The sequence below is a fragment of the Apodemus sylvaticus genome, chromosome 22 (genome assembly GCF_947179515.1).
Source record: "Apodemus sylvaticus chromosome 22, mApoSyl1.1, whole genome shotgun sequence".
Taxonomy (NCBI): Eukaryota; Metazoa; Chordata; class Mammalia; order Rodentia; family Muridae; genus Apodemus; species Apodemus sylvaticus.
The window spans coordinates 32,057,560-32,071,631 of NC_067493.1; the positions used below are offsets into that span (position 1 = coordinate 32,057,560).

The 14,072-nt window shown below is 53.3% G+C and overlaps 1 protein-coding gene and 1 long non-coding RNA gene across 6 annotated transcripts; one reads left to right on the plus strand and one right to left on the minus strand.

The window, feature by feature from the left end:
• Positions 1-2: 2 nt before the first annotated feature.
• Ache (acetylcholinesterase (Cartwright blood group)) lies at positions 3-6,392 on the minus strand. Of its 5 annotated transcripts, none has more exons than XM_052169037.1 (5): positions 6,281-6,391; positions 3,592-4,677; positions 2,753-3,237; positions 1,136-1,305; positions 3-352 (listed from the first exon to the last, which is right to left on the minus strand). In XM_052169037.1, exons 2-5 carry the CDS (start codon positions 4,675-4,677, stop codon positions 231-233), a joined length of 1,863 nt encoding a protein of 620 aa, XP_052024997.1. In that variant the 5' UTR covers positions 6,281-6,391; the 3' UTR covers positions 3-230. The 5 variants fall into 5 exon arrangements, with proteins under 5 accessions (XP_052024997.1, XP_052024995.1, XP_052024993.1 ...); XM_052169035.1 differs by having other exon boundaries at positions 260-864; XM_052169036.1 differs by lacking the exon at positions 3-352 and adding an exon at positions 793-1,019.
• Positions 5,848-13,727, plus strand: LOC127673345 (uncharacterized). The gene is made up of 3 exons (XR_007975135.1): positions 5,848-6,092; positions 12,670-12,798; positions 13,668-13,727. It is a non-coding gene; the product is annotated as an uncharacterized LOC127673345 (long non-coding RNA).
• Positions 13,728-14,072: the final 345 nt, after the last annotated feature.

The window sequence follows — 14,072 nt, forward strand, 5'->3', positions numbered from 1 at the left end:
TCTAGTGGCTGTAACAGTTTATTGGCGGCCCGGAGGGGCGAAGGCACCGCGGGGAGGGGAGCTCAGCCCAAGACATGCAGAAGATGGGGAGCCCCGAGTGGGAGGAAGTCGGGGCGGGGTGGACAGGGTCTGGGGGGCTCGGTTGTATTATATCCCAGCCCTTAAATAAATAGTATATATACAGCTAGGGGCTCGGGCAGGGCGGCAGGACCTGGGGGTCCCCCAAGGGGTCACAGGTCTGAGCAGCGCTCCTGCTTGCTGTAGTGGTCGAACTGGTTCTTCCAGTGCACCATGTAGGAGCTCCAGCGGTGGAATTCGGCCTTCCACTGGCGCTCCGCCTCGTCCAGCGTATCTGCGGCCAGGGCACCCCGCAAGCGTGGCAGAAACGGAACAGGTCGGGTAGTGGAGATCGGCCGTGAGTGCGCCGGCACATGCACGCATTGTCGGAGGCCGAGCAGGGTGGTGGAAACAGAACAGTGGATGATCCGGAGAATGAAGGTAGAGGTGGAGGAGTGTAGCAGGAAGGAGAGGAAGAGAAAAAACATCGGAAGACGGAGGGGAGGGACCAAGGGTTGGAGGGGGAAAGAGAGAAGATACAGAAATGGTTGGCGATTATAAGGCGCTTTGGCTGGCGCCGACTAGCCCCGGATCCTTCTCCCCTCAACATCAGGCTTTAAGCACCAAAGGATAAGTTTTACATTAAAAAACAAAACAAAAACACCTGGGGTTTTTTTTTTTTTTTTTTTTTTTGAATTTTTAAGAAAGATCCCTGAGTCTGTCCAGTTTGTGGACTTGAGGATGGAGTGGGTGCTAGATCCCTGAGAGGGGTTCCTCCTTTCATCCGCACACTGGAGTAAGTGTGTTCTGAGGCCAGAGGGGAAAGGATTATAGTTAGAGCCACGGAAACCGGGAGTGGAGGAGGAAAAGGAAGAAGAGGAGGGGCAGGGACAAGTCGGGCCCGGGCCTCCGGGCAGCCTCCCCGTGGGCGGGGCTTGGGCAGGTGCAGGGAGCCTCCGTGGCTGGGGAGGGTGGAGAAGACCGGGATTACACCCCGTGTTTTGCAGCCCTTCTCTCTCCCCTCCTTCCAACCCTTGCCGCCTCGTGCCTTCCCTGCTCCCCCACCCCACGCGCCTACCGGTGGCGCTGAGCAATTTGGGGAGAAAGCGATTCCAGAAGGCGCAGGTCTGCGCTCGCAGTCCCCGCCGCACCTCCAAGGGCTTCAGGCTCAGGCTCACGTATTGCTGCGCGGCAGTGGTGTACGGTGGCCACTGTGGAGACTTGGAGTCTCGGGGGTCATTGGGGTCCCTGAGGAAGGAAAAGGAAATCTCAGCCTGCCCAGAGGAATAAGGAATGAGGACCTAGATCCTCTTCCTGACTCTGGACCCTCTTCGACTCTTTCCCCCCCAACCTCTCTCCTCCCTATCCCTTCCAGCCAGTCCCCGTCCCGTGTGAGAGAGAGTGAGTGTGTGTGTGTGTGTGTGAGAGAGAGAGAGAGAGAGAGAGAGGGGGGGGGGGAGGGAGAGTTATTCAATCTGGTAATGCTTCTGCCTCAGTTTCCCAAAGTACTACGGGATTACAGACACGTAATCAGACACCAGGTTCCCTTCTCATTTTAAGTACCTTCCATCACCTAGGGAAGTTTTCTTTGCGCTGGACGTTTCTGTCTCTTTGTGCACTTCCCTTGGTTTTCAAATAATTTCTAGCTGGGTGTGGCACTACCAGCATGCAGGAGGCAGCAGAGGCAGGTTAATTTTTCTGAGTTTGAGGCCAGCCTGATCGACAAGGGGACTTCCAGGCCAGCCAGTGCTACATAGTGAGGCCCTATTTTAAAATAAAAGTTCTAGGATTGTGTGCTTTTAGCTGTCCGTGTAGGTCGGTGCAGTCCTGTCTCTCCAAATATTACTTTTACTTCGGGTAAACACAAAAATCAGATGTACCCAAGGCTTTGTGTGTGTTAGGCAAGTAAGTACTTTACTAACTGAGCTACACCCCAGCTGGGTGGGTGGTGGTGGCGCACGCCTGTAATCCCAGCACTTGGGAGGCAGAGGCAGGTGGATTTCTGAGTTGGAGGCCAGCCTGGTCTACAGAGTGAATTCCAGGACAACCAGGGCTACACAGAGAAACCCTGTCTCAAAAAAAGAAAAACAAAAACTGAGCTACACCCCCAAACCTCTATTGCCTTTCTCTGTCTTGTCTTTAAGATATTATCAGTCATCATCATCATCATCATCATCATCATCATCATCAGTGTGTGTGTTTGTGTGTGTGAGAGAGATTTGGAGGTCACGGGGTAGCTTTGTGGAGTTTGTCTCTCCACCTCTCCCTGGGCTTCAGGGGTCCAGCTGAGACAGGTGTGCAGGGCAATTCCTTTATCTGTTGAATACCAGTTGCCTTGCTGTCTTTTAGAGTGCTGGGGTGGCCTCATATACATTTTCTTTTTAGCCTTCTACCCCTGAGCCATTCTCCCGGCACCCGCCCCATTCCCAGCCCTTACAGGGGCTCTTCCTTGTGTAGTCCCAGCTAGTCCGAACTATAGAGATCAGGCTGTCCTCCTGCGTGCTGGGATTAAAGGTGTCCAGCTGGTTTTGTCTCTTAAGGACTCCCGGCTCTGCCTTGCATCACCTGCAACTTTCTCGCCATCCTCTTTCCTTTGTGGATATTTCTTTTTTTTTTTTTCTCACTACCGTCCATGGTACCCCTCTCCCCTGAACCCCCACCCCCAGAGGCCATCCCCCACTCCAATACTACTGACCCTGTGCGGGCAAAATTGGTCCAGTATTTCATAAGCCGCTGAGCAAAGATTCTCTCCTCCACGGTGTAGTTCAACGAGGGGTCCAGGGGAAGCCCAAAGATGAACTCGATTTCATAGCCATGGGGCACCCCCATCCAGGGGGGCCAAGTCAGTGTGGAGGCGCGGTGTTCAAAGACGTAGGCATAGACCCGGGCCCCTTGGGCAGCCAGTCGCCCAGCCAGCTGGGCCACGGGGCACACGACGTTGTGGTCGCCTACCACCGCGCTCATGGCATCTCTCAGATGCGCAGGGTCCTCGGGGTGCAGCCAGTCCGTGTAGTGCAGGACCACAGCCTCGGCTGCCAGGTCGCTTGCTTGGGGTACACCGATCCGCACCCCAGCCAGGAACTGGGCCCGGCTGATGAGAGATTCATTGTCTTTGCTGAAGCCTGGGACCCCGTAAACCAGGAAGTAGGAGCCCTCATCCTTCACCACACCCACCAGCACCTGAGGAGAGTTGGAGATGGGGAAAAGGGATAGAGAGATGATGACAGACAGATAGATAAGCAAGCTAATAGCCAGAGAGAGGAACCATTACAAAGTCAGAATTGTGTAGAAACGGAGAGCAGGGAACGGAAGGAGAAGGTATGGAGGAAGAAAAAATATATATACCCATAGTTTCTTTTTCTCCCAGCAACCACTTTGGGATCTGAACACTCGTCAGGGAAGGACTTTGGGACCCACAAATTTGGACCTCTAACAGTGGCTCTACAGTAAGCCCTCGTGCTTGGGTCCCTGGGAAAGGGGAAGGACGGGTGAAACCCAGAAGTGTCTGGTCCGCCCCTATCTGGCATTAGTCACCTGCAGGTCTTGAAAATCTCCAGTGTTGATGAGGGCCTCTGGCGTGTCGCTGAGGAAGTCCCCGTCCACCACAGGCACGAAGGAAAACCGGAAGATGCTTTCCTGAGGCAGCACGTGCCACTCGTGGTCCACCAGGTCCTGAGCAGGCCTGGTCCTCAAGCAGGCTATCAGCTCGGTGTCATTGCCGCCAGCGCCCCCTGGGGGACAGCCCACAAGGCGGGCCAGCAGCGTGGCCCTGCGCCTGGCCTCTCCCGCACTCACGGTGGCCCAGGGCCCGTTGGGTGTGCCACTCTGGAGGACAGCCCTATGGAAGAGGCTCCTGCTGGGCAGGGACAGAATGTGCATGCCCACTGAGGCAGCGCCCGCACTCTCCCCAAACAGAGTCACTGACATCGGGTCTCCCCCAAAGGCTGCAATATTTTCTTGCACCCATTGCAAGGCAAGCCGTTGATCCAGCAGACCTACATTGCCAGGGGCTTCTCTGCTTCCTGGTAGGGCCAAGAAGCCAAAGGTTCCCACTCGGTAGTTCATAGATACCAACACGGTCCCCTCCACCTGGGCCAGGAAACGGCCGTCATACACGTCCAAGGAGGATGCCCCGCTGTAGAAGCCACCCCCATAGATCCAGACGAGGACAGGTGTGGGAGAAGTGGGCCTGGGGTATGGCGTCCACACATTAAGGTACAGGCAGTCTTCACTCAGCTCTCGGTTGGGGTTCCACATCTCCGTACCCTCAAAACCAGGGTACAGGGTGTCGACGTATTGGTAGCAGACATTTTGGAAGGTGGTAGCTTCCAACACTCCCGACCAGGGCCGCTTGGGCTCTGGTGGCATAAATCTCCGTGAGCCCACAGGCGGCTCTGCAAAGGGGATACCCAGAAAAGCTGAGACTGGGCCTCCAGGGGCCTTCAGGCGGATGCCCCTCAGCTGGCCCCCTCGAACCCTCACCAGCAGCTGTGGGTCTTCCTGGCCCTCAGCCCCTGCTCCTCCTCCCAGGACGGAGAGGAGGAGGAGGAGGAGAGGAGAAACCAGGGAGGGGGTATGCAGGGGACACCAGGGAGGCCTCATGACTGCCGGGACAGGCATCTGCTGGAAGAAAGAAAGGTAAAGGGTGACTGGTAAACCGGTGCAGCTCAGCGGGAGATTAAGAAACAGTCTTGCCTGAGGCTTATCAAGGAGTTACAGAGGAGATGGGGCAGATGGGTAAAGGGAGGGGAGAAACGGAGCCAAGCTGGGAGACAAGAAACAGGCAGACAAACACAAGATCAGACACACACACACCCAGAGCGGGACAAATGCAGCCAACTGAGATAAAGCTGGCTGATACACAGCCTCCCGTGCCCAGCAAGTTCCAAAGTCTCCCATACCTCTTCCCCCTGCAGCTTGGCCTAAGACCCCTAGCATACAGCACAGGGTTGGAAAGGCCTTGTCCAGGCCCCAGGACAGGTGCGGGGTGGCCCGCATGGACGGGTGGGGCCCACAGGAGCTTGCAAGTTATTGTAAGAAAGCCCAGCCCAAGCCTCTCCCCGGTTAGCCAAAGCCTTCTGGGGAGTGGGTTGGGCATTCAAGGTATCGGGAGCCCCAGGTTCTGAAGGCATCGTGGAATCTTGCCCCACCCTGCTCCGCCTCGCTTCTTTCTGGTACGGCCGGTTGGTACCCGTTTGCTTTACATCAGCCGCACCCCTTCTCGCCTACTCCAGCCAACTGGCTCACTAGCCCCTTGAGGGGCTCTCCAGAACTCAAGCCCCTATTGCATGCCCATATTGCAATGCCCTCCGCTGCCAACCGGGAGCAGCAGAGACCAAGAAGAGGCCAGAGCTCCCCGCCCGAGAGCCTTGGTGTGGGGGGATCTGGAAGCTTGTGAGCATCGCAGAGGGGATTGAAGGGCGAGCCAGGACGTCTGTATTCCGGGAGCTCCGGAGATCCCCGCAGAAAAAGGCAGGGGCGCTATTTTGGGGGCAACAGCTGCTGGAGTTCCGGCATCTCCAGCCAAGAGATCAAAATTCCCCGGGTCGGAACTACCCCCTCCGAGCGTTCACCCATCACCCAGCCAGTCCTGGTCGCCTGGATCTGGGGATAGTGGCGTTGTTGGAGATTAACCAGGAAACCCGAGTGTGGAGCTAATTATAACTCGGGGCTTCCGTTGAGCCTCCTTTTAGAGAGAGAGAGGGGAGACGGGAGAGAGAGAGAGAGAGAGAGAGAGAGAGAGAGAGAGAGAGAGAGAGAGAGAGAGAGAGAGAGAGAGAGAACAGAGAGACTCCGCCGCAGGAGGGGTCCTGGATCTGGCACGGGGCTCAGCTGGGTAGGGACGTTGGGGTCGCGGCCCTCGGGATGGGGGTGGTGCATTCGGGATGTCAGTAACCTGCGCAGTTTGGGCTCCGCCCCAAACAGGGGGCGTCTTCCAGTGTCCCCAGACTTTGATGAGAGTGGGGAAGGGGCCTCCAGGGGGTCCCTGCAGGAAGGGAGCGCCGAGGCAGCGGCCGGCCCAGCAAGCATCATCAGTGAGTATGCAGCGGCTAGCGGGAGTTTCAGAGGAGTGCGAGGGGCCCCTCTGGGCAGGCCCCGCGGGGCAGGAGGTGCGGTAGGAGCTCTGTTGGGGGGCTTCGATCGGTCCAGGATCGCACGCTTCCCCCGGGATGCGGATTGGTCCTGAGCCGGTGGAGGGTCCCGGGTGGGTTGGGAGACTCACCTGAGGCGGCCAAGCCGGGCCGGGTCGGGCCGCGCCGGGAGCTGGAGGCGGCCAATGTTCCCCGGCGCAGGCTGAGCCGACAGTGACAGCCGCCTCCGGCCCCCCGCACACACCCCTCCGGGCCGCACGGCGCCCCCGCCCGCCCACTGTCTCCGCCCCCGCCCCTCCCCGCTCCCCCGGGCTGCCACCTCCCCTCCTCCCTCCCTTCAAGCCCCGAGACCCCGGGGAGCGGGGGCCCAGACACACTCCAGTGGTGGATTCAGACAGAACGACAGACCCGCAGACCCGCAGCGGCGGGGCAGACACCCACGTGACAGATAGACGGACCGCAGCCTGCGGAGACACCAGACACCGCTCACGCAGGCGACAGTCTCCCGCGGTGACAAGTCACAGACAGACCGACTTTCGCGGACGGAAGGACACACTGACAGCTCTGATCCAGAAAGATCAGAGGCCTAATATTTGGCATCTGTAACCTCGACAAAGCTTGGGGGTGGGTAATAAGAGCAGACACGAGAAAGCCTGGCTGAGGCCCCCCCAGCTGACACTGGTAGAAACGATGCCATGGGACAACATCTCTGTGGAGACGAAAGGACACCTGTGGGAACAGAGAACAGAAACACAGGCTCTTCCTTATAGGAAAAGACCCCTGAGGGCAAGAAGAGGTGACACGGGGACAGCAGAGAAGCCAGGCCACATAGTGGCACGCAGAGGCTGCACACTGCTGCAGCAGTGGAAACTTCCGGAACCCCCGAGGGTGGGCTTGAGCTAATTCCCCTGACCGGTGACCTCCGGCTGTCATCACAAGGGTCCGGCCGGGCCATGACATCACCGGGCCAAGCTTTCATTGGTCGTTGTGGATAGCAGGTGGGAGCGGCCTGCCCCAGGAGCCCCCAGCCTGTTTGGGAGTCCCTTAGACCACACGCCCAGCCTTCTAGGGAGTCTCCCACTTAGCTGCACCCTAGTGACTGTGGGAAGTGTGCAGTTTTGTGTCCACGCGAGATCACTACATGAAAGGGACAAGTGGCTCACGGGGTGGGTGGGGGCATCTGGCTCTGGAGCCTGCCCGCCGCTGCTGCGTGGGTGACCGGCTTGCACGCGCGAGCGTGGGGACGTGCGTGCGCGCACGCGATGTAGGGCAGTCAGTGCGTGGATCGATGGGGGTAGGGGGACACGTGCACGCATGCTCGCTGTGGACGCCGGGAGCTTTCCCTCGAGCCCCAGACACTCATCGGTCACTTCCTCCGAGCAAGGGGCAAGGGCTCGCTGTCTTGCAAAAAGCTGGCCCATGAGAGACCAGCGCAGAGTCCAACCTCGCCCAGATGTGCGATTTTCATCTCTTCAAACTGCGACATCCACCCCCACCCCCCAACCCTCCTGTCCCTGGAGAACCTGGCCACTGCATGCCGGGAAGCCATCTGCAGTCTAGCTCACCCGCGACGGGTCCGTGCTGACTTAGAACACTATCGCCAGGTGGCGCCAGAGGCTGCCATTCGGACCTTGAGGACTGGGGCGGGACCAACCCTTGATTATCTCTTTTCTGGTGTCTCTGGGAAGAGGGACAGACAGGGTGTGTTACTGTTGCTGTGGGAGAGAAAGAGTCTGACGCGGCTTCTGAGCATGGCAACGCTAGATTATTAAAACCGTGAAGGGAAACGGGGCATCAGTGAGCCCAGTCCTGTCCAGTCTTGAAGCCTAGAGACTTTTAGCCCACAAACAGGGTCCAGTTAGTGACCGTATCTTGTTCCTTTGTCCAGTTGATCCAGAAAACAGGTGACGCTGGACAATTTATCTCTTAACCTTTGTAATTATGAGTTTGTGTCACCGAAGGCCTCAGGGTTATCATAAATCCATTATAGCTTAGACAGCTTAGTAAGCAAAAGGGCAGGAAGAGGTGGGTGAGACAACCCAGCCAGTCAAGACGTTTGTCACAAAACATTATAAATGAAGTTTCATACTTAGGACCCACGTGGTGAAGGAGAGAACCACTTCCCTGAAAGGTGTGTCCTCTGACCTCTGTATGTGCAACATGACACGCACCCTACCGCCATAAATAAGTGCAAGACGAGGAGGGGGGAGGAGGGAGAGGAGGAGGGGGAGGAGGGAGACGAGGAGGGGGAGGAGGGAGAGGAGGAGGGAGAGGAGGAGGGGGAGGAGGAAAAGGAAGGGAAATAAGAAGAAGAAGAAGAGGAAACAACTTTGAAGACAGCCATGCGAGGTTGGCACATTACAACTGACATCAAGGATCATCTGCTTCTACAAGAACCTGGTGTCCCCTTTCATAGGACCTTGCTTCACCATCTTCAGCAAGCGACTGCCAACATACGGTGTAATAAGGCTACTGGGATACCAGCCGTCACATCTGCACTCCCCCAAAGAGCATGAATGACGTTCTCACTCCGCTTAAGGTCGATTCCTGGACACTGACACACGGCCCTTGAGTTTCCATTCTACTGGCCAAGGTGCAATGCTAAGGCGTTAGTTGCTATGAACAAGGTGCAGATATGTTGTCTGTGTTTGGATGTCTGGACCAATCTAAAATTTGACTGTATTTAAAACATTTTAATTACATTCGATTTATTTATTTGTTTGTTTGTTTGTTTGTTTTTTGGGTTTTTTTTTTTTTTTTTTTGTCCGAGACAGGGTTTCTCTGTGTAGTCCTGGCTGTCCTGGAACTCACTTGGTAGACCAGGCTGGCCTCGAACTCAGAAATCCGCCTGCCTCTGCCTCCCAAGTGCTGGGATTAAAGGCGTGCGCCACCACTGCCAGGCTTGATTGATTTATTTTGCGTGAATATGTGTAGAGGTCAGAAGGCAATTTGTGTGAATCAACTCTCTCTTTCTGCCACATGGGTCCTAGGGATGGAACACGGGTCTTGGTAGCAAGCCCCTTTACTCACTAAGCCATTTTGTCTGTCCCTTGGCTGTTTTAATAATAGAAAGAAGGAAGACCAGATACTAGGGGACATTATCTATTTGCTAAATGCTAAATGACACCTTCCTTTGTTTTTGTCATCAAAGGTTTGAAACACATCCAAAAACCTTCGGATTTGAAAGATGCCCCCATTTATTTTACAAAACCAGCACCCCAAGTTTGTACCCTGTGTTCCTTACCTCTTATTGGTGCTCTAGGATTTGCATGGGGTCTCAGGCCATGCCTGGGTCGTCCACTGGAGGGCACTGTTTGAAATATGTGATCCTGTTGGAGAAGGAGATTCATAATGTCCACTGGAGGGCGCTGTTTGAGACTTTTAAAGCTATTAGAGAAGGCGCTTCCAGAGTGGAGGTCTTTGGGGGCACTGTGGAGTGGGAGAGGTGCAGGACAAAGGGTCCTAAACAGGGAATTTCTGTTCTTGGGACACTGGGTCCTGACTTAGCTTCTTCCAGGGCAGGATGAGAGGGCTGGGCTTTGGCCAACTTCATCTTAGGTTTGTTCTGCCCAAGACTGGGGGGTGTCTGAAGCAAACATTGAATGACTCTCATGAATCTAGGTTGTGACTATAAGAGCGGGGAACCTGAGGCTAGGCAAGGTACAGTCCTTTCTCTGCTCACTGTTTTCTATGTCCCTTACTGTACTCGCTGGTTTTGTGTGTCAACTGCACACAGACGAGTTATCACAGAGAAAGGAACTTCAGTTGAGGACATGCCTCCATGAGATCCAGCTGTGGGGCATTTTCTCAATTGATGATCAAATTGGTACCAGGAGTAGGGTATTCCTGTGACAACCTGACCATGATTTGGGGAGGACTGTGGAAAGACTTTGGAACTTTGAGCTAGAAGATCCATTGGGTGTTGAGAGTTCTGTGGGATGTTGTGTAGGAGCTTGGAAGAGAATGTTGAGAGCAGTGCAGAAGATGGAGGCCTGGCTTGTGAAATTTCAGAGGGAAGATTAAAGACTCTTATCAGGGCCATTGCACTTTTGATTGTGACGATCCTGTGGTTTTGGTTAGCTGGGGCTGAAGAATCAGCTGTGATTAACAAGATACCAGAACTACTAAAGCAAACACTTTGCATTACCAGACTATTGATGCTGGTTAGCTGGAGCTAAGAAATTAGCAGTGATTAAGAAGAGACCAGCATCATTGAAGTGACATCGTCTAGGAAGTGTTTTCTGAGAGCACAGAGGCTGTGTTCCAGAGATAGACAGGTTGTACCTCATGCTGTGGCTGGACTTGGTAATGTGTAAGAGTCACCCAGGTGGTCCTGGTTTTGAAGGCATGAAGGGGTCATGAAGAACAGCTGAGGCTCTGCACTGTGAGAGGCCATGGAAGGCCATTGGTGAAGGTGCAGCCTCAGTTGCAATTGATGGCCCAGGACTGAAGGGGTCATGCATAGGAGCAGAGGCTTGTCACCATGAAGAGAGCCCATGAGAGGCTATTGGTGAAGCCTAGTTACAACAGAAGACAGCAGTGTTTTTGGAGATGTCAGTACCACGAGATGACCACCAAGAACAGCAGCAGCAGTGGAGCACAGGCAGCTGGAGCCTAGAAGACAAGGTGTGTGCTACAAAGGGCAGAGCTGGAGAGGTGACCCAAGTCCTTGGAAGAATCCAGAAGATCATGAGTGGATCCCAGATAGTTGGACAGTTGGAGTTTGATTTTGCTTTTGATTGTGACTGTGCCCTGATCTTTTTTTCCTCTTGAAGGAAGAAAATATTTTTTTGTGGAGCCCGCAGGCAAGAGACTTCTTTTTTTAAAGATTTATTTATTTATTATATGTAAGTACACTGTAGCTGTCTTCAGACACACCAGAAGAAGGCATCTGATCTCATTACAGATGGTTGTGAGCCATCATGTGGTTGCTGGGATTTGAACTCAGGACCTTCGGAAGAGCAGTCAGTGCTTTTAACCGCGGAGCCATCTCTCCAGTCCTCAAGAGACTTTTAATTGTTAAAAGACTTTGAATCTTAAAAGAGATTGGATGTTTTAAAGGGATTGAAATTTTAATATGTAAATTTGCAAAAACTGTGGGATTTTTTAAAGTTATTTAGATCTTGGGGATGAATAAGAAAGTAAGGGTTTGGAGCTTAGTAGTGATGTGTTTGTGTGTCAAGTTGACAAGGGGTCAATTGTACTGACGGGTTTTGTGTGTCAACTTGTCACAAGCTGGAGTTATCACAGAGAAAGGAGCTTCAGTTGAGGGAATGCCTCCATGAGATCCAGCTGTGGGGCATTTTCTCAGTTAGTGATCAAGGGAGGAGGGCCCATTGTGGGTGGTGCCATCCCTGGGCTGGTAATTTTGGGTTCTATAAGAAAGTAAGCTGAGCAAGCCAGGGAAGCAAGCCAGTAAGAAACAGCTCTCCATCAGCTCCTGCTTCCTGACCTGCTTGAGTTCCAGTCCTGACTTTCTTTGGTGATCAACAGCAATCTGGAAGTGTAAGCTCAATAAACCCTTTGCTCTCCATAACTTGTTTCTTGGTCATGTGTGTGCAGGAATAGAAACCCTGACTAAGACCCTTACTTAAGATTGTCCTAAAATTCAAGGGTAGGGGTGTGGCTCACTGGTAGAGCCCCTGCCTAGAATCCCCCAGTGAGGGGCTGGGGGTGTGGCTCAGTGGTAGAGGATGTTGGTTTAGGATGTAGAAAATCTTGAGTTTTTATCCCTGCCCAGCACAGGGAAGGTCAAGGAAGACAATGTCCCATGACTTCAGGAGAAGCCTTAACCTTGGATTACACTTTTGAAACCTGGAGGGCTAAGGGGGTTATTTTTTATATAATGGTGGGAATATCACTTTGGAATTATCTTTTTGTCTTATTTAAAATATTGTACTTTGATATTTATTTACTCTCTCTCTCTCTCTCTCTCTCTCTCTCTCTCTCTCTCTCTCTCTGTGTGTGTGTTCACAAGTGTGCCATGTAGCATGTGTGGTGGTCAGAGGATACGTTTTGGGAGTGGGTTCTCTCTTTCCACCATGTGGGTTCAGGGGCTGGAACCTGGGTCATCGGGTCTGATGCATGCTGGTAAGGGCTTTACCTTTGAGCTGGAACTTCAGTGACAGCAGATATTTGTCATTGTACCCAGGAGAGGTGAAAGACTATCTCCATAACTGAGTTAACAGAAGGAGTTTGATGCAGACTCGGTGACCCTCGGGGTGTCTGAGCAAATTCTTCCCGTTTCGCTTCCCCTTGTCCATGGCCTGGGCCTTCTCTGAGGCTTCATCCTTCTCTGGCTCCTGATACCTTTCCTAACAAGGATGTAGGATAAAGTGCTTGCTGGCGGCCACGCCCCAGGATTCCCCACTCACCGTTGTCATTGAGCTCTTAGGGTATCCAAGTGAGTCGGGGAGGAAGGGTAGGATGGGAAAGCTTGGATGGTGGGGAGTGGGGTTGTACGTACTTATTATCGCGTACTTATTTATGCTTAAGATCTCTTACCTTCCTCTCTTCCCAGGATACCTGTGGCTCTCAGGCCCTCCCTGCTGTCCCTGCCCCCTTCAGAGAATGATCTAGAAGGATTGGAATCTCAGTCTTTGGGAGCTGTTCTACTTTCATTTCTGTTGCCATGACGAAACACCCTAAGGTGGGGGAAAACCCAGCTTCATAGAGAAGGGATTATTTTGCTCTACCATTTGACTAATGGCTTTACTATCCATTACTGTGGGATCGTCACAGTAGGAGGGCACAGATAGTCACACACATCCATGGTGGAGAGCAGAGATAAAGGGGTGCTTGGTGCTCACCCCCTTACCCAGCTGGATCTCTGCACTCTTAGGGAATGGTGCCGCCCACGGTGGGCTAAGTCTGTTCATATCAATTGCCTTAAGGACAGTCCCACAGAGATCCTGGCCAACTCAGTGCAAGTAATCCCTCACTGAGATCCTTTCCCCAGGTGACTCTAGGTTGTGTCAAGTTGACAGTTAAAGCGAGCCATCATACAAGCCATGGGGTCCTAGAAAATGAGGAAAGGTCCTCAGAAAAACACAAAGTTACCCCTAGTTCTCCCTCCAGAACTGGATATCCTGTTCCTGCATCCCTCCCTCAAACGCTGAAGACACTTTTAAACACTTTTAATCTACAAGTTCAACACTGTGAGCCTCCCCCGTCCCACCAATGAGGCTCAAGAGAACCAGAGAAGTAGAGCGACATATAGGTACAGTCAAAATGAGGGAAGATGGCTGTCCTAGTTTTTTTTACCAGCTCGACACAAACCTAGACATGTCTGGGTGGGAAACTCAGTAGAGGAACTGCCTCCATTAGATTGGCCTGTGGGCACGCCTGTGGGGTATTTTCCTAATTGCCAACTGATGTAGGAGGGTCCAGCCCACCGTGGGTGGTGCCATCCTTGTATAGATAGGCCTGGGCTGTATAAGAAAAACAGTCCATGGAAGCTAAGACAGCAAGCGAGAGAGTGGTGTCTTTTGTGATCCATGCTTCTGGTTCTGCCTCCAGGTTCCTGCCTTGATTTCCCTAGATGACGGACTGTAACCTCTGAGCCAAGTAAACCTTTCCTCACCGCAGTCGCTGTTGGTCAGTGTTTTATCACGTTTTCTGTTGTGTTCCGTCATGTGTGAGTGGGCGGGAATGTGGATGTCAGGGATCATTCTTCATTGGTCTTCTACTTTATTCCTGAGGCAAGGTCACTCAATCCAACCCAGAGCTCACCGATGTGGTTTCTCTTACTAACCAGGCAGCCGACTACCTACACTTAGCATTTAGCTGGGATCTGAGGTTACAAAATATGGCTCCTGCACTTGCGGGACCAGCACTTTAACCATGGAGGTATCTCCCCAGCCTTGGGAGGTAGTGGTTCACTAAATACCCTGACTTCAAGGTGAGAGTTGTCGTATGAAGTCC